General features: G+C 25.7%; 3 protein-coding genes across 3 annotated transcripts; 2 read left to right on the top strand and 1 right to left on the bottom strand.

Moving 5' to 3' along the window:
• Nucleotides 1–2,838: 2,838 nt before the first annotated feature.
• On the top strand, nt 2,839–6,697 carry OCT59_029735 (uncharacterized protein; the record flags this gene model as incomplete). The annotated part of the gene is made up of 13 exons (XM_066145923.1): nt 2,839–2,853; nt 2,942–3,091; nt 3,225–3,447; nt 3,526–3,722; nt 3,833–4,036; nt 4,119–4,309; nt 4,388–4,550; nt 4,668–4,838; nt 4,903–5,030; nt 5,111–5,212; nt 5,287–5,420; nt 5,496–5,596; nt 5,705–6,697. The coding sequence occupies 13 exons, from the start codon at nt 2,839–2,841 to the stop codon at nt 5,864–5,866; spliced, it is 1,941 nt and encodes a 646-aa protein (XP_065994850.1). The 3' UTR covers nt 5,867–6,697.
• OCT59_029736 (glutamine-dependent NAD(+) synthetase) lies at nt 6,574–10,073 on the bottom strand (the record flags this gene model as incomplete). The annotated part of the gene is made up of 17 exons (XM_025320220.2): nt 6,574–7,035; nt 7,121–7,249; nt 7,318–7,384; nt 7,449–7,580; nt 7,645–7,751; nt 7,813–7,948; nt 8,023–8,112; nt 8,184–8,271; nt 8,351–8,502; nt 8,569–8,774; nt 8,842–8,973; nt 9,041–9,158; nt 9,235–9,323; nt 9,393–9,588; nt 9,665–9,749; nt 9,821–9,852; nt 9,928–10,073. The coding sequence occupies 17 exons, from the start codon at nt 10,071–10,073 to the stop codon at nt 6,829–6,831; spliced, it is 2,112 nt and encodes a 703-aa protein (XP_025171903.1). The 3' UTR covers nt 6,574–6,828.
• A 1,514-nt stretch (nt 10,074–11,587) lies between these two features.
• On the top strand, nt 11,588–13,460 carry OCT59_029737 (uncharacterized protein; the record flags this gene model as incomplete). Its single annotated transcript, XM_025320219.2, has 8 exons — nt 11,588–11,926; nt 12,057–12,149; nt 12,224–12,385; nt 12,480–12,620; nt 12,714–12,887; nt 12,962–13,095; nt 13,167–13,277; nt 13,346–13,460. The coding sequence occupies 8 exons, from the start codon at nt 11,588–11,590 to the stop codon at nt 13,458–13,460; spliced, it is 1,269 nt and encodes a 422-aa protein (XP_025171902.1).
• Nucleotides 13,461–19,671: the final 6,211 nt, after the last annotated feature.

The raw sequence follows: 19,671 nt of genomic DNA on the forward strand, positions 1-19,671 counted from the left end.
TTATGTTGCACCTTATAATATATTACATATAAAAATTAAAAATAACATTCTAAATTTTTTTTAAAACTTGTAAAATAATCAAAAATATGCATAGTATAAGGTTTTTTATAGTATATAGTAAATGCATAAGGTCTTATATTAGAATTTTTTAAGAAATCTTAATGAAGTCATATGATAAAAATAATTGACATAATTAATATACAAATTTACCAAAAAAGGGAGATGCAACATATCACAGGTGCGAAAAAAAATATATACTCTTATTCTATATACTTAATAATTTAAATATATATATATATATAAAACATCATATTATATTATTATAATGTTTTTCTTTTTAAACTAATTAACCAATAGAATTTTAATAAAAAGTAAAATGAAAATTTTATTTAATATAAATTAAACTATAATAATTTTTAGTTAAATAAACTATTAAAATTATAATAAATTTTGGTTTAAATTAAATTAAGTTAATTAAAAAAAAATAGTTATTATTATTTTTAAAATAAAAATGAATTTATTTCTCACTTTGGATAAAATTTGATATTTCTTTATATCTTTAAGTCATAATATTAAAAATGCCAAAAATGATATTTATAACCTTTTTTAAGATATTAAGTAAATTTGTAGAGTAGGCAAAATTACCTATAAATTGTAATTTTAAAGGTTATATAAAGTTCATATTAAGTTTTATTTTTTAAAAAAAATTTTTTCATCAAAATTATATTATTCCTTTTTGAAAATAATTGGCAAATAATCAAAATGACATTATTTTTATATATTAAATTTGAAAAGAGAAGTAAGAAATCACTTGAATGAGAAATAAATTTTTTTTTAAAAAATAAAATAAAATAGTTTAAAATAAAAAGTAAGTTATTTAATTTAAAAAAACTAATTAATTTAAAAAAATAAAAAAATTTAATTATTTAATAAAAAAAAAAATAAGCAAAATTCTAGTTTAAAAAATAATTAAATGTAATAATTTTAAAAAAAAGTTGATTAGAAATTATATAATTCTACTCACTGGCTAATTTCAGTTTAATTTCTTTTCTTTTCAGCTAAATATAATTATTCTCTAAAAAAAATAAATAAATTTCAGATTAAAATAAAAAGTTTCTTTTTAAAAAAATAAATAAATAAAACAATTTATTTAATTAAAAACTGAAGAATTTTTTTATTTTAATATATTATTTAGCAGTACATATAATTTAAAAATATATTAAAATTACCTGATTTGATAGAATTGGATTCTGAAGAATCCAATTTTGTATAAGCCTATTATATAATTTTTGTTGAAATTGTATATAGTTTTAAAAGCTTATTAATATTATAATTAAAATATTTATATATAAATATTATACATTTAAATTAATATATTAAATTTTAAAATAATAAACTTATTTTTAAAAACTTTCAAATGAAATAATACTTTTCAAATATATAGCCTTTTTATTTACAGTATAAAAATTTTAAAAATCAAAACTATATATTAAATTTTAAAAACTTTTTTTGATTTATTAGGATTTAAATTATTATGTATTAAATTAGGTAATTAGGATTAATTATAAATTATGAATATTTTTAGTTAATATAATTACATAGTACAGACTTAAATATATTTTATATAATAAAATAAATAATACCATACTATTCCAATCGGATCTTACCATCCTGACCATTATTTTATTTATTTACTTTATTTCAATTTCACTGTTACTACTGATTGGTGATTGGAATAATATTTAATTGTTAAAGAACTTTTTGCTATTGGAAATTTGAGTATTTGTTCTATAACCTCGGTTGTGTAATACAATTTCAAGTGATTTTTAGCTTATTTAATGAATCGTTCCTCATTAATCTAGTTTTTTCTGAATGAAACTCAATTATAATCTCCGTAAACATCATTCTATTGTAATATTTATATAATCGGCAGATTGAAGACGCAGCAATTTTCATTAAAGATGGTTTGTTTGTTTATAAAGTCAAATTTTATAAAGCATTAAACTTTTAAAGTAAAACAACTGAAACGAATTTACATGAAACGAAAAAAAAAAATCATGACGGAAGATTTATTCTTTGTTTTCCTGTTGTAGAGAATTGGGTGCACCAAAGTTTAATGGCCTTGTTGTAATTGATGTTAATTTTTATTTTCAAAATTATGATCCAGAAAAAGAGTCCAGTTTGTTACAAAAGTATCCTCATCATTTTTGATCGATCGTTATGAATTAGCTGAAGTAGATGACGCGCAGAAATGACACGCGGCCGATCTAATTTTAAAAGAGAAAAAACTTCAGCAATAAACGCGGTCATTGAAATTTGACGATGAAACATAAATTTGATTAAAAACGGAGACTTTTCGCCCCAATTTTTTGCGGCACCAGCGTAAATAAGGAAAGGATGGGTTCATCCGTGTCCTGAGACCAAATAATCAATTCTTTTTCAAGTATAGATTTTCTGTAATAATATCGCGGGTTTATTTGTTAATTATATAACTTCAAAGACCCACTCTCATGTGCAAATTAATCGGCGATATCACTTAAATATCATCATATGATCTATTCATAATCACTAAGTTGAAAGGTAGAATATTTATTTATGAGTGAAAGGGACAATTGCGAAGTATAAAAAAAAATAACTGCGCATGTTGTTGTTGCATGCATCTTTCGGTTGCCGTATTCAACTTTGGTACAACAAGAATATATTACAACATTATAACTAAAAAAATTAGTGTCGTAATACATGCTATCATCGTTCATAAAATCTAAAAATTTTGTCCTCAAAAATTTAAGACTGCTTTAAAGATTTTTTTTCAGTCAAGATTATTCTGCCGTACTTAGAATGTTTAAAAGAAAAGTTGTAATCCATTATTGCTAAGTCGTCATTTTTTCTTCTGATTTCTTTATATCCTTACAATGATTTTGTTATAACATCTGTTTTGTAGCTACGGAAATCGGGAGACTCAAGTAGTAGTAATAATGGCAGTAGTAATGGAAAAACTGGAGGCGCTTCAAAGTCTTCAGGAAAGACCGCTGCAGCCACAAGTGATAGTTCAAGTGCCCCAACGATCGTAGTTGTGAACGCCGGTGAACAGGTTCGTAAAACTTTCAGGTTTCACAAAGTTTCTACGAAAATATGAAAAAGGTTGCTATAATGCATCTGAAACTTTGTCGGACTTGAAATTATAATTTCCAAACTAATTAATCAAACTTATATTCTTGTTTCAGAGAGGACATGCTACACCTCCAGAAAATTCGGCACCTTTATCACCTGCAAGCAATCCGCACAAATCTCATTCAAAAGAAGAACCTCCTAAAAGGGATCCTTTAAATCGTTTGAAGGGAACACCAAAAGACGTTATCCCTATAAGCAAAGCACCACGCCGCCAAAGATCTTCAAGGTTCCATGTAACAGAGAAAGTTGAATTGGAAAAATTACCGAATTTTAATGGTTAGTTTGAGCTATCACCATATATTAGATCTTAAATAATTGAATTTAATAGTAACCTCTTATCAATGGAATTATCAGAGGTCCCATCGGACAAAAGACAAGACCTTTTTCTCAGAAAACTCAGTCAATGTGCTGTAATTTTCGATTTTAATGATGCAAGCGCTGACCTCAAAGGAAAAGAGATTAAGAGGTCAACACTGGCTGAACTTTTAGAATATATTACCACAAATCGAGGAGTTATCACTGAGCCAATATATCCTGAAGTCGTTTCGATGGTTGGTAATAAATTTTCTATATAAATAAATAAATATATATATAAAATCAGAATATGAATTCTATATTTTGATTTATTAGATAATAATCGAACATATACATGATTGGCTAGTTTGCTATCAATCTTTTTAGAACCATACCTCCACAAGTAAATCCTATAGGTGACGCTTTCGATCCCGAAGAGGATGAACCCGTACTCGAACTTGCGTGGCCTCATCTTCAAATTGTTTACGAATTTTTTCTTCGATTTATTGAATCACCCGATTTCAACACGAATATTGCCAAAAAATATATCGATCCACAATTTATATTGCAAGTTCGTAAAATTTTTTTTCGATTACTGATTATGTATTTCGCATTTAATTAATCTTTATACCTTATTTGTTTTATGGCTATAGTTGTTGGAATTATTTGATAGCGAAGACCCAAGAGAAAGAGATTTTTTGAAAACAACATTGCATCGTATTTATGGAAAATTCTTAAATTTGCGCGCATTTATCCGAAGGTCTATTAATAATGTGTTCTTCCAGTTCATATATGAAACAGAACGTCATAACGGTATTGCTGAATTATTGGAAATTCTTGGAAGGTAAAAGTTAATGTTGACGATTCGTTTTTTTGTTAATTTAGATGAATTGAGAATAAATTAAAATTTTGATTATTTTAGTATTATCAATGGTTTTGCATTACCATTGAAAGAAGAACACAAAACATTTCTCACAAAAGTCTTGATACCTTTGCATAAAGTAAAGTCTTTAACGTTGTATCACCCTCAATTAGCATATTGTGTGGTACAATTTCTGGAGAAAGATCCATCACTAACAGAAGAAGTAAGAATATGTTTTTATTGTTGTTATTGTTATATTATTATTTTTAAATATTGTTGTTTAGTTTTATATAGATATTTATTTTAAATTAGTTATATATTTCGTGTTCAATTGTTTCAGGTTATCTGTGGTTTGTTGAGATACTGGCCAAAAGTGAATAGTCCCAAAGAAGTTATGTTTTTAAATGAAATCGAGGAAATTTTGGACGTAATAGAACCACAGGAATTTGTAAAAATTCAGGTTCCATTGTTTCAGCAAATCGCTCGATGTGTATCAAGTCCACACTTTCAGGTATATTATTATAGTCAATTATAATTATCATTTATTATTAATAACATTATAATTGTAAATAAAGGTAGCGGAAAGGGCATTGTATTATTGGAACAACGAATACATCGTCAATCTGATAGGCGATAATGTAACCGTTATTTTGCCGGTTATGTTTCCTTCTTTATATCAAAATTCAAAAGCTCATTGGAACCGGTAACTAAATAATATTCTCCAGTCTTTAATCATTATTTCGTTTGCGGACACTTAATTAACTTTTCGTATGATTTATTAAGTACAATTCATGGCTTAGTATATAACGCTTTAAAATTGTTTATGGAAATCAATCCAGCATTATTCGATCAGTGTACGGCTCAATATAAACAGAGTCGTCAATTGTAAGTGTAATTCACAAGAATAATTTTACTAACATGCGTTAAATGTGATCTAATAGAATATTTAATATTTATAGGGAAAAGAAAAAGATGCGGGAACGAGAGGAAACGTGGCACAGATTGGAAAGAACCGCTGCACACAATGCTCAAGGACTTCCGCTTCCTTATACCATTGGCGGACCTTTGACGTCTTCAAGAACTGACGTGTCAAGTAAGAAAATAATAAAACGTATTAAGAATTTTTTATAACTACAAATACTTTCTAAATTAATCTTGTAAATTTTAGCCATCCAAACTTTTGACACCGAATTAGAGAATCCATCAAGTGGTGAAGAGTCAGGCGAAGATGAACATCAGGAAGTAGAGCAAGATGAACATGGAGAATTGGTTCGTTATTACTTTAAAATAATTCATAACATCGAAAATATATAATTAAAATATATACATATTTATATATATATATATATATATATTTTTTTTTTTTGCTTCCTTCAGCAACGTTTTGATGATCGACCAGATGGTTTTAATTTATTCCGTCGAAAATCAATTATACCTGTTGATGAATCTGTGTTGTCTGAATTATCTAGGCATCGTAGCTTGGAAGAGGTTCTTAATGGCCCACCAGATGCTTCAGGCAACCCAACAAAAAACCCTTAATTTTATTTAGTTCAATGATAGAACAAAAAATTTTTTTTTTCAATCTCTTTCACATTAGATGTTTGATTGTGAATGTATTGTATGTATGGGATGAGGATAATGGGTCTGGCTTGTTTAGTTAGAAACGCTGGATTAGTTTCGTGTATTTTACTTCTCTTTTTTTTGCTTATACTTCATTGCTTGCGACAATTATAGAACTAAAGATGATGTCGTATTGAAGTGACAAATTGTTTCAAATTATTTTATGTCGCTTGATATCAATTGGACAAATAGTTCATTGTGTCGCACATTTCACAGAGACAATTCTTTAAAATTTAAATGTAATGACAAAAAAAAAGAAAGGCTTTGCCAAGGCTTTCACAATTCTTTTAATATTGTATAATTTCCCACGCGTTTTTAATGCTAATATGTTCATATTGCAAAAGAAAAAAGAAAAATGTGTCGGGCAATTTTATATATATTTTTTATTTTATATTTTATTTTGGATGGGAACTTATTTGATTTTTTAATTTTTCTTTATTAGTATTAATTTTATAGTGCCGTCATACACACTTTACTTAGTCAAGTAGATCAGTGTTAAACCTAATATAACATCATTAGTATTTTTATTGCGCAGGCGCTTTTTATTGTTGCCTACAATACAGAAATGCTTTTCATAATAAATTTTTAAAGCACTCCTTAATTGATATTTTTTTTTAATATTAATTTGAAGTATAATAATTTAACATAAATTTATTAAAATATTATAGATGATAGAAAAATTCCTAATATATAAGGATTAAAGCCGGATATTCAAATAAAAGAATTAGAACTAATTTGATTGCCCAGTTTAACAGAATTTGACTATTATTGACGGATAATTTTAGATTTACTAAGTGAAAATTTTAAATTCACAAATGTTGTCAAAAACACATATGTATGTAACTGTAAATAAAGGTTCAGAATAACTTTTCATATTTAATTTATTTATTTACTTTCTCTAATTCATTAGCAAAAGAATCAATTTTTTTAAATTGCCAATTCCAAGCAGTATTATACAAAAATGGTCTTAAGTCAAATCTATTATCATCAGGACTATAAGCTTCAGCATGATATGATGGTGTCAGCGTAGTCATTTTATGCCGATTTATTGAATGATAAAAAAAGAATCTTTTGACTTTCTCTGCAATCTATATTATATTTTATTAAAAATTAAAAAATAAAAAAATAAATAGACCAGAAAATAAAAAGTTCATTAAAACAAAATATAAACACCTGAATTGGTCTTAATTCTGATCCCCATTCATGTATAAGTTTTGAGAACATTGAAAATGGGCCACATTTTTCTATTTTTCTTAATTTCCCAAATATTGATAATTCATCATATGTCATTTCCATATCAACCTATATAAGGAAATCACGTGTATTAAATATTTAATTATTTTTACGTTCACAACTTTGTGAATGCAAACCTCGTCAGCTTGAACATAATCATGAGTTATGGGCTCAAGTTCGGCTGTTGGAATTGCGTTAAGGAATCTTTTTCATAAATAAATAAAGTAAATACATGTTTCAAATCCATTCTTAAATTAAATAAACCTACTCATTTAGAAGTGGAATGTTAAATTCATCTCTTGCATAAGCAATAAATTTACGTAAGTCTTTTTTGCTAATACCTCCAATGGGATTAATATCAGCACTCGAACAATCATATTTGGTTAGATAACCTCGAAGACTAATTAGTTAAAAAATAAATTAGAAAACATGTTAAATATCAATATTACCATTAATTCTTTTACCATTCATCTACATTTGCGCTGCCAAGAACAAGCAGCGAACCATTTTGATTTCTAACCCATGGCATAAGTTGCGCAAAAAGATACGCAAGTATCATCCTTAATCTTGCCTTAAAGCAAAAATTTCATTAACTTTTGACGCGCAATAAATAAATAATATATGATTTATACCTGAATATTTTGAAGTGCAAGATTCTCAATATTTGAACCACCATGGACTCGAAATCGAGGTGTCTTGTTTGTGACCAAATTGAATAATGTTTGAATTGAAGTTACTATATCATTCATATTCAAATCAATGTGATAACTATAAAATTAGGATTTGTTTAAGTGATGTAAATTAAATAAAATGCGAATACTAGTAGTTGAACAATTTCGAACCTTCCTATAGCACTTGCTAAATTCTTAGCACGTTCTCGCGTCTCTTTACTTGAATTCTCAGTCCCCATATAGCAAGTGTGAAATAACCGACTAAAGGATATAATAACGTCAATTCAATACTAAGAATTTATAAACAAAATGGTTGTAATAAATTTGATTACTTTGCGAATTCTCGTGGATCTTTAGGAATGTAATCTGAATCCTTGCTCACTCCTGCAATTCTTCTCGCATCAATAATAACTCTAGTATCTATTAAAAAAAATCTTACATTTAATAGATGTAATAGATGAATATAAATAAATACAATTAACGTTATTAAGTACAATACCTCCATTTTTTGCGGCTTCTACAACAAGACGACACATTGAGTATACTATAATTGCCGTAGCGCAACTATCAATCCCCCCACTAAGAGGCAATAAATATCCATTCATTTTTGATCTACGAAGATAATCCCAAAGCCAACATGCTGGACCCAATCTAATAAAATTAATATGTTAATAATTCTTATTAAAAGTAACCATCGTTTAGGTAAAAGCAGCTTACGCAATTTCTTGTTCGGGTGTATGATAAAATTCTTCGATAGGTTTAGTTAAATGAATGCGTATATTATTATTTAACACCGATTGTGACAAAGCTATAGGAGCTTCAATGCGCTGATACCGAGGAGTATTTGTGGCTTGCATTCCTCTGCTGCTTATACTACGATGTGAGCGTACATCTTCTATGTCAATAGTTGCCGTAATCACCTCCTAAAGTTTGAGTTTGTGAAGATTGAATCTATTTTTTCGTGAACAAACTAGAGGAACTATAACGTACCACATCCTTTAAAGAAAATTGGGAACCTTGAGCAACGATTTGACCATTGACTGCAATTAAGGTACAGCCATCATAATATAATCTATCGCCATCACACCCTTGTTGATTAGCGTAGAGATAGACTCCACCGTTCTATCATAGATCGATTAAAGATTTTTATGAAATGTAAAAATAGCAATACGTTTAAATGTAGGAATACCTTCAAAGTTGCTTCTTTAATTAAATCTACGCGTCGATAAAGTTTTCGAAGTTCATGATGACTACCGCTACTGTTAGTAATGATTTCAACGCCATCCAATCCCATGCTTATATTTGGACTATAATTTAAAGATTGGGAGCTAAGTTGAGGAAATAAATGTTTTTTTAATTATATATTTATCATCTTCACCTAACCTATTTGGCGTAAATAATTCTTCGCATAATTCTATACCAACACACGTGTCAATTGTAGAAATCACCGCGTCACCAATAGGAACTATAGACTTTCAAAAAAAAGCGCAAATAAAATACCATAAGAAAAAAAGGGCATCTTTTAATTTAAAATAACTTACTTGGCCCGTAATTTCCCTTATGATACGTGGGAGTCGGTATTCTTCAACGTATCTTGCCGGTGACCAAGCAGAAAAATATCTTAGCTCGCGATAATTGCCGTCGTTGGCAAGAAACAACTTTGGACGGATTAATAAAATCTTGCCATTAAGAATGATGACGCGACAATTATATTTGACATTTTTATGAACGACGGGCCTTAATTAATATAAGAGATGAGAGATTATATTTATTATATATGAAATCTGATAACTAATGGCGCAGTAAAGCTTACATTCCAATATCAAGTAATATATTTTTCGCTTCATCGAATTGCAATATTTTGCCCATCATTTCCCATGAATGCAAATAAGTATCTCCTAAAGTAACCATTAACTTATCCGAAATTAGTTCATTAATAGATATGGTAGAACATATCAACAATATTTACCTTCTAAAAAATGATCCAAACATCCATAACCGCTGAAAAAATGGTTAATGCAACTTAGCTCCATGATTCGAATACATAGATTGATAAATTATCAACTTTATTATTACGTTATTTCAAGTTCCGGTCCAACGCGAAGTGTAGCACCTTGTTCTTTAGCAATACGAATACTCTCTAAAATACGCTCCAAGTTGCCCTCAAAATCTAAAGCCCATTGATTAAGAGAACAGGTTGCAACAGTTATGAGATGTCCCATAATATTTGATATTCTAATTTAGAGAAGCAAAGAATAGTTTGTCTTTGATCAATATTAAGATCATCATGTCCTTTCCCACCAAAGTCACTGTCACGTGATCATTTGCCGATCATATCTAAAATGGTCAGATTAATTGTCGAAAATTTTTTGAAATAAGGCCATTCTCATATCCAGGCCGGGTCAGTTTTTGTTAGATCTCAAAAAAAAAAATTTTTATACATATAATTATTATATCGGGTAAGATATTTTAAAAGTTAAAATTTTCGTATGAATTTTTATATATATAATTTTTTGAAAAAAAATTAAAAGCCGGGTTGCCGGGTCATTTTCAAAATTGCTATGTTAAGAGAACCAAAAAATTAAGTTTGCATGGATTAATGCTTAACATATTATTCAGATTTGGAAAATCATAATCCAAATGCATTCTTTCTCTACAAGTTTGCTTATGATTAAAAGGAAGGTTTTTAATGCCATTTTTTGATTTATACGGTCGTACCTCCGTATAGTCACCCCACATCATATATATAACAGAATAAATAGATAACACATTTGAGATTTTGAATTATAAGAAAATTCCCTCTCTATAATCACGATACAGTCAACTCTTTTTTTTTATTTTTATATCTCAGAGTAAAAACAGTGTCAGTAATGACTACAAAGAAGCTTTATACAAGTACCAAACGGTAGTACTATAAGTGACTGAACAACTAAGTCGCCCGAGGACCACTTTACTTAGGTGAATACGGTAATAATCTAAAGCGGAGTAGTATCACGTGACTTAGCAAAATATGTCACACCCCAGTGTTCTGGACTTTCTGGGGGACAATTTTTTCGTAATGCCGGTCAAAACTACTCCGCTCTCTCTTTTGATGAGTACATTCTGCTTTAAAAGTCACTATGTGTCCGACTGTGTGATTACATAGAGATACCACTGTATATCAAAGTTGACTTTAGTAAGAATTTTCTCTTTAAAGTAGAAATCCGTAAGTTTATTTGTTTTATTTGTTTTATTTGAAAATTCTCTCTTTAACGGATTATTATCTATTTTTGGAAATGAACTGCAAATTGATCACGTGCTTGGTTTTTTTTGGGACTCTGCGTTTTTACGGTTTTACACTATGAAATAAATATCTTGCAAAAATACAAATTAGATTATTAAATTAAGCAGTTCAGACGCTTGCTAATGGTTTAAATGGATTCATCATACGATATTTTTTTTAGTCAAACTTTAGACGCAAGCACCCCAGCTTAAACGGGGGATCATGCGTAAAATCAAACGAAAATCATATATTCTCACGCAATTTCAAATTATTAATTTAAGCGTAACCTTGTTACCAGATTACCGGGTTTAATCATATAATATTACGTGAGATTTGGATTTTTGAAATTACTTACTCGTTTGCTGTCTTTCAATTTCAGTCTAAGTTTTTGATCTTCCTTCTCGTAGGTTGAACAAAAATAACTTTTGTTTTGGATACTGGTCTTGAAATTTGCCAATGCTATAAATTGTTATAATGCCCGTTCTTGATTTGAAACTATATACCACCATCTCTATATGTGTCGCCCTTGTGGCTTTTGTTTATTCTTGTAATATCTTCACCCCTCAAAAATGGTTCCCACCACCAGTTGAAAATTCGCCAAATCAAGTTACTCACAGTGAGTCTGTTGAATACCAACCACCGCTTAATGGAGTTGATAAAATTTGGAGTAATTCTGAAAAAGGTCTTGGCGCTACTTCTTCAATATTTCAGAGTATGTTATCGGAAAGGATTTTAACGCCAAGAAAACCCGTAATGGGACCTTTTCTAACTTCTCTCGTGAATTTTTTGCAAAAAGAAAAAATTTGTATTATGGTATGTGTTTTATATTCAAATTTGATTTCATCGTTTCTTTAAAAATAGCATTCAATATGTTGTTTTGAATGCAAATTCTTTAGTATTGATGTCAATCCCATCATGAATTGTAAATTATTCATGTTTATAGGTTTTCATCAATATGGCTTATTGTTTTTTATTTCTCCTCGGAAGATTCACACTGAAGTTCTTTTTTGGGGAGTTAAGAGTTATCGAAAGTCAGGTATTTATGAATAAAATTTTATTCTTTTACATAACTATTATATTTTATTAATTGATATTTATTGTATAATTTAGCATATGTATGATAGGCTACTTAACTTTCTTTTATTTAAAGTAGTCTTTGTTGGAGCAATTTTGGAGCCAAAATGGGAAGAATTACTTATTTGGACATCTTGGTTTACAATTCTCGGATTTTTGAGAATTTTTAGTATGCTTTGTCGAGACAGATTTGAATATGTAAGACTTAATCTTCTTTAATTTCAAAGATTCCTATAAATTCGCCTTGCTTTTTTTAAAGCTATCATTACTAAAAAATTTAATTCCTCTTTAGCTTACATTTTCTCCAAATACTCCAGTTCAGGCTCATTTACGAATATTAGTCCTTTTAATACTTATTTTATTATCTGACATCTTCTGGTTTATAATGTGTATATCAATATTTCGGTCAATGCTGTTACTTCTGACATTTGAGGTTAGTGTCAATTTTTGTAAAAGCAGGTTTCTGATTGGACGATAAGAAGTGTAATCTAATTTGACATATTCATTTCACCTCTTTGTAAAATAGTGTTTTACGTTATTTTTGGATACTGTACAAACATTGATTAAATATTTAATTCATCTTAGAGATATAACAAGACAAAGTGTCTGGGAATCTAGAGGAATTCTTTTATATTATACCGAATTTGTTACCGATACTTTGATACTTGTTGCCACTCTTGGTCATTATTTACATATCATGGTGAGAAAGATTCTCTGTTTTTATTTAGATAAATTAACAACGTTTAACCCTTTTTTTTTCTCTGGTTTCGTTAGCTTCTTCATGGTATTTCATTTACCTTAATTGATGCAGTTTTGTTCTTAAATATGAGGAGCGTCTTCAACAATCTCAGGAAAAAAATTGTTGCATACTGCAATTACAGACAAGCTATATCCAATATGCAAACACAGTAAGATATTGAATATTTTGGCTTTAGTATTCGTTCAATGAGAATTTAGATATATTTCTATTTTTTTATAGATACCCAAATGCCACTGATATTGAGTTGAAGGAATATAATGATGACTGTGCAATATGTCGAGACTCTATGGATAAAGCTAAAAAATTACCATGTGGTCACATGTTTCATTTGTACGTTGATTTGTCTATTTATATTTTTACAAAAAATTTGCTAATTAGATTATTTAATATGAAAAAAGGACTTGTTTGCGATCTTGGCTGGAACACCATAGTTCTTGTCCAACGTGTAGACGATCTTTATTGAAAGGAGACTCTCCTAGAATATTAGAACATATGGAAGTTCCGTTTCTTTAAGAGAGTAGTTTTTATTTTGCAGGGACTTGGATACATATTAGAATTTGATATTCTGATATCCATTTGTAATCATATTAGACATGACAAATTCATTTTTTGAACAATTTAATCATTTCAATATTTCGCTTGTTGAAACAATAACAAAACCATCAGCAAATATAATGACATTGATAGTGTTTAAGAATATGAGAATATCATTTAGATACATATTACCTATTTCTGATAACCAATAATATAATTAATTGGTTTCGCGTAGGTATTTTAAGTTTGGTTTTCTTAAGGGTAGGGTATTTTAGTGGATTTATGAGCACCTTTTATAGTAATGACCTGTAAAATGTCCTGTAACATTTCCGAATTTGCTCATAATAAACAAAACAAAATACCCTACCCTGAAAATTTTATTGTTGTAATATATTTTCATTTATTGCTTTCTGACTTAAGGTCATTGTAGATAACCATTATTTATTTTAATATGTGTTTTTTTTTATTTTGCTAAAAATGAAATTTTTAACTTAATATAAAGTTAATATAAATATAAAATATAAAATTGCCAATAATAAAGATTTATATTAGCATTATAATAGTTGTAATATTGCAATTTTTTTTATTTAACTATATAATAGAAATCTTTATAAATATACTAGTTGTAACCTGTTACTTTGCAATAGGAAGATTTAATCAAATTTTATATAATACCTGAGCTTATTTTTCATTTAAATCATTAGTAATTTGTAGTTCCATTTTTTATAAAACTATCATTATATTTATAATAAAATCGGTCAATATGATCAATATGTAACTTTTATTGATTATATAATATAAATAAGCAAAATTAAAAATTACAATTCAAATTAGTACAAAATTGAATTTTTCTTTTTTAATATAATTTAGTAATAGTAATAAAATTTTATTTTAATTCTATTTATTATATAAGTAAAAATATTAACAAACTTATTAATACTATAATCATATGATATAACTATAATTAAAATTTTAAATATAACTATACAAAAATTTGAAAAAAAAATATGGATTTTAAAACTATTATTATCAATAAAATGTACTTTTTCTTTCTTTATAACAAATACCTAAATTAAATTGTATCTCATTACTATTTACTAATAATTTTCTTTATTTGTAGCTTTTACTTTTAAAAAAATTATACAAAATAAATTTATATCATTTATTTTTCAATTTTTATATTTTTGTTAAATCAATTCTTGTAATATATAATTAAATAATAATAAATTACAACTACTTATAGTCTACTTATTTTAATGAAAATAAATAAATTTACCAGTTAGAATTAATCCTTTTATAATATAAAACCTTTCTTTATATTGATATTTTGTATTTATTGCTAATTACTATGATTTTACTAATATCATTATTTATATGAATACTTATTTTATTTTTATAATAATATATGAGATCTTTGTATAAAAAAGAATGAAATTACTAAAAAGAATAAAAAAAAATAAATTAATGCCAAATATTGGAATGCTATAATTATAATTTGGGATGCTGTAATTTATTCAATTTATATGTAATTTATTATGTAAAGTGCCAAAATAATTTGGGATGTTATAATTGAATTTGGAATTTTACTTATAATTATAGCAGCCTAAAATAATTTGAACAATATGTATAATGCCAAATCTGGATTTATTTAAGCTTAAAAATAATATTTGATATATAAATATAAATTTGATTTTTTCTGGTAGTTTTATCCTTCTTTATTGCAAAAATTTTATATAATTAATATATTCATTATTGCTATTTTCAAAATAATGTAATACAATCATGCATGTATGAAATTTTGATTACCATTATGATTACTAAAATGATGATTAATATACCGTATAGTAGTGTTCCTAACAGATCATATTAGATCAGATTTTACTTAAATTCAATCTGATCTGAAATTAATTAAATCTGATCTAATCTGATCTGATCTGATCTGAATCAGGATCCCACCTACTACTAAGATATGTTACTGGTAAAAATTTTACTTTCATATGAAACCTTACCTTAGGATTTACTTAAATTCTATTGGTTAATTGACTAAAAAGGAAAAAAATCATAACAATGTAACATAAAATTTCCTTTTATAGTAGAATCTTTAAAGAGTTTTATATGTAAACTTTACCTTAGGCCACAGGATGACCTATCTTAATAGTAAGTGAGATCCTTCTGAATCAGATCGATTTAAATTTAATCTGAATCAGATCAGATTTAATCAGATTCAAATCTGATTTGATCTGATTCAAAACTAATTAAATCTGATCTGATCTGATTTGATCTGATTCAAAACTAATTAAATCTGATCTGATCTGATCTGATCTGATCTGATTTGATCTGAAGCTAATCTGATTTGTTCAGATCAAATTTTTTTGATCTGAATCTGAACTGCGGATTAAATTTATTTGATTTGATCTGAATCGACAGATCGGATTTTTTTCAGAAAGACTACCATATAGCACTCAAAATAAAATACTGCGTATATATCAATTTCACCAATTTAAAAATTGAATTATACCTGGAATATCTTGTATGGAATATAGAAAAATTGGCCAGAATTAGCCAAATTCTTACTAAAATTAAGATTTTTTAACCATATATCATACCCGGGTATATTATAGTGAGGTACGTGAATAGGAGATTTTTTGCTTTTAGTGCGCTATACGGTATTAATCTGAAAATATATATTCTTAATAAATTACTAAATATTTTAATCAATTATATTAGCTAAAATAATAAATCTTTAATAATAAAATTCAATATCTTATTGGTATTTATTTTGCTTGTAAAAAGTGTTTTTAATACTATAGTATTGGACTTAGTATATAAAAAAAAATATGCTTTTGTAATAAAAGTATTAAATTAAATAAAAAAAAAACTGAAATAACAAAGTAAAAGTTGTGTTTATTTAAATTTTATCATCTAACTTACAAGATGAACTACTTAAATTTATTATTCAAAAAAAAATTACCAAATTTAAATATTCTTTAGAATTTAAAACAATTTTTAACTTCTTTTTATATTTTACTTATAATAGTGCATTTTAAATAATAAGAATTAATTTATTTTCAAAAAAACTTTTAAGTAAAATAATTAAAAAATAGTAATATTGATATATTAGATAAAATAAATAGTATATTACAAATTATATCTATAATAAAACTTATTATGAATTTAATATTACTATCTAAGTAGATTAAATAAAAGTATCATCTTTAAATAATATTTCTGACATTTATTATTACATTATAAAACTAATTAGTAATGAAAAAATAATTCATTCAAATTATATAGTTATATTCAAATTAATTATGAAAATATGATTAAAAAGATAGCTAGAAATAACATTATTTTCTAAAGGAAAAGAAGAGTTAAAATTATGATAATGTTACAATTATTATAGCTATAAAAAAAAATAAAAAGTAAAAAATTTAATTTGATTAAAAAAAATTACTATTTATTATATCATAAATTTGTTTTATTTTTAAAATATCTCAGATCTTGAAAAATTAAAAAATGAAAATGTTAAAATATATAAAAAAATACATTCTAAAACTAGAAGAATTTTTTGAAATATTATAACAAAACATATTATTTATAATTTAAGAGAAATCATAATGTATACTTTATTAATAATAAAAGACACTTGAAACTTATTGTAATATATCTTCAATATTGGATTAAAGAAATTGTAATCTATTATTATTTTTTTATATAATATAATAATGCATATATTTATATAAATTCTTATTTTTATTTTAAATTTATGATAATTCTGATGATATTTAAATGCAAATTTACCAATATTTTTACAATTTACTTATATTAAAGTTCTTTTAATCTATTAAATTCAATTTCTTTTATTTATCAATTTCTAATTCAATACAATCAATATTATCATTTTTTTTATTTTATTTATCTAAAATTCAAATAATAATAATTAAGGTTGCTTGTCTAAACCTCTTCAAAATCCTACGATTAGTTTCGTCAAAATTTTACTATAGATTTATTATAGTTTCGGCAGAGTTTCAGCAGTTTTGGCATTTATAATAAGTTTCGGCAGTTTCGTCTTTCTCCAAAGTTTCACCAGTTTTTTAATATAACTTTAATATAGTTTCGGCAGAATTTTGCTTTTCGGCGAAACACCATCTTGCCTAAACCCCTAGGTTTCGGCAAGCAACCTTAATAATAATCCAAACCTTTACTATTACATGCATCGTCATCTTTACAATAATTTATTCTATTACTTAATAAATTCTTTTCTAAATTAAATAAAAAATTTGTACAATTTAAAAATATTTTTGAAAATAAATGAATTATAGTAGTAAATTAAATTTATAATTTTACCAATATTAAATTTAACCAATTATATATAAGTAAAATTGGATAATACAAACTATAAGACATTTAAAGCTGCAGCATAATATTACAAAAATAATAATTTTTATATTACTTTTACTAAATATAATTTTAGTAATAAAATTTTATTTTGTATAATTTATAAATAAATACAGTAACACCTCTCTAAGTGCACCCCCCTTGGGACCATAGTAAAAAAATAGTAGAATGTGCACTTAGAGAGGGTGTGCATTTATAGAGAGTAAAATATTAAGAGCTCTTATAAGTTGGGAAATTCAGATCGTGCACCCTTAAAGCTAAAATAATTTATATAACATACACTTATGTGAGTGCACTTATAGAGGTGTCACTGTATATATTTTTACAGTATTTTATGTTTTATATATAAATTGAATTTTTAAAAAATTTGTGAAGTAATTTGATTATATGCCACAAAAAAAAATATTTAGGTTACTATATAAATAATAAAATCTCTATATTTTTTATATAATAAAAAAAACTAGATTCAATAGAATTAAAATTAGAAAGTAAAAATTTAATATATTTATCAAATGCTTCAATATATTTTATAAAAATATCATTATGATAAATTTGTGTATTATCAAGTATAAGTACATTATATTTATTAGAATATAAATTCATTTGAAATACCTAATGTAAAAATAGTTTAAAAAAATAAATTAAATAAACCAAAATATTAGCTACTAGTTAAAATAAGAAAATTTGACTTTAATATAATTTGACTTATATTTAATTAAATTCAAAAAAATTTGACCTAAATATATATTTGATTTTGTTGAATTATAGTTGAATAGTTTATTATAAAAAATATGTGAAATATTAATCAATTATATTATGTCATACATCACTTATATGATTAAGTAATAAGTACAATTAAAAGTTTAATTTAACCTTTTTTCATTTTTTTTTTATATTGTATTTCTTCTACTTTTATATAAAATAAATAAATAAATAAATTTCTTTATTCTTTTTTTCTTTTTATTTCATTTTTTTCTCTTTATTACTTCATTTCTTTTTTCACTTTTTCTAAAAAACTTTATTTATTATTTTTTTTTTAGAAAATATTAAATGAATTAAAAAAAACATTTTTTTATTAAATGAATAAAAAAAAAGTTTTTTTATTGAAAAAACATATAACCTGACGTTATTTTAATAAATGAATCAAAAAAATGTTTTTTTAATGAAAAAATGCTAAACCTGACATTTTTCACAAAAAACATTTTTTTAAACATTAACAGGTTGGGTCAGGTATCTGACTCAACCTAATATAAAAAACGTTTTGACGTAATCTAATATGTAAAAAAATGCTGAAATGTTTTTTTTTACAAAATAATTGTAAAAAAAAATATTTAGAATTTTTTCTTATAATTTGTCATATAAAAAACGCTAAAACATTTTTTTTTGATTTAAAATATCAGATCAATGGGTTGGATCAAGTACCTAAACTGACCTATGATATTTGGGTTTATACATGAAGTTGAAATATTTTGACTTAGGAAGGTCAAAAGTCGAAATTAAAGTCAAAATGGTCAAAATTACGTCATGGTCATGTGATTTTCATAATTACAATTTAATATAAAATTTTAAACATGACTGTCAATATTGATGCTACAAATATGAAATACATATCATTGGAATCCTCTCTTAATGAGCTGAATCCAACTGTGTAAAGATCATAAAAATTGAATCACTGGATGCAGAGTTCGTTAACTTTGAATTTTAATGTTATTGTTTACTGTAAGACTATTTAATACCAAATTTTAAATGTGAATAACTCCGTCAATATTGATGCTACAAATATGAAATATAT

Source organism: Rhizophagus irregularis, chromosome 9 (genome assembly GCF_026210795.1).
Source record: "Rhizophagus irregularis chromosome 9, complete sequence".
Taxonomy (NCBI): domain Eukaryota; kingdom Fungi; phylum Glomeromycota; class Glomeromycetes; order Glomerales; family Glomeraceae; genus Rhizophagus; species Rhizophagus irregularis.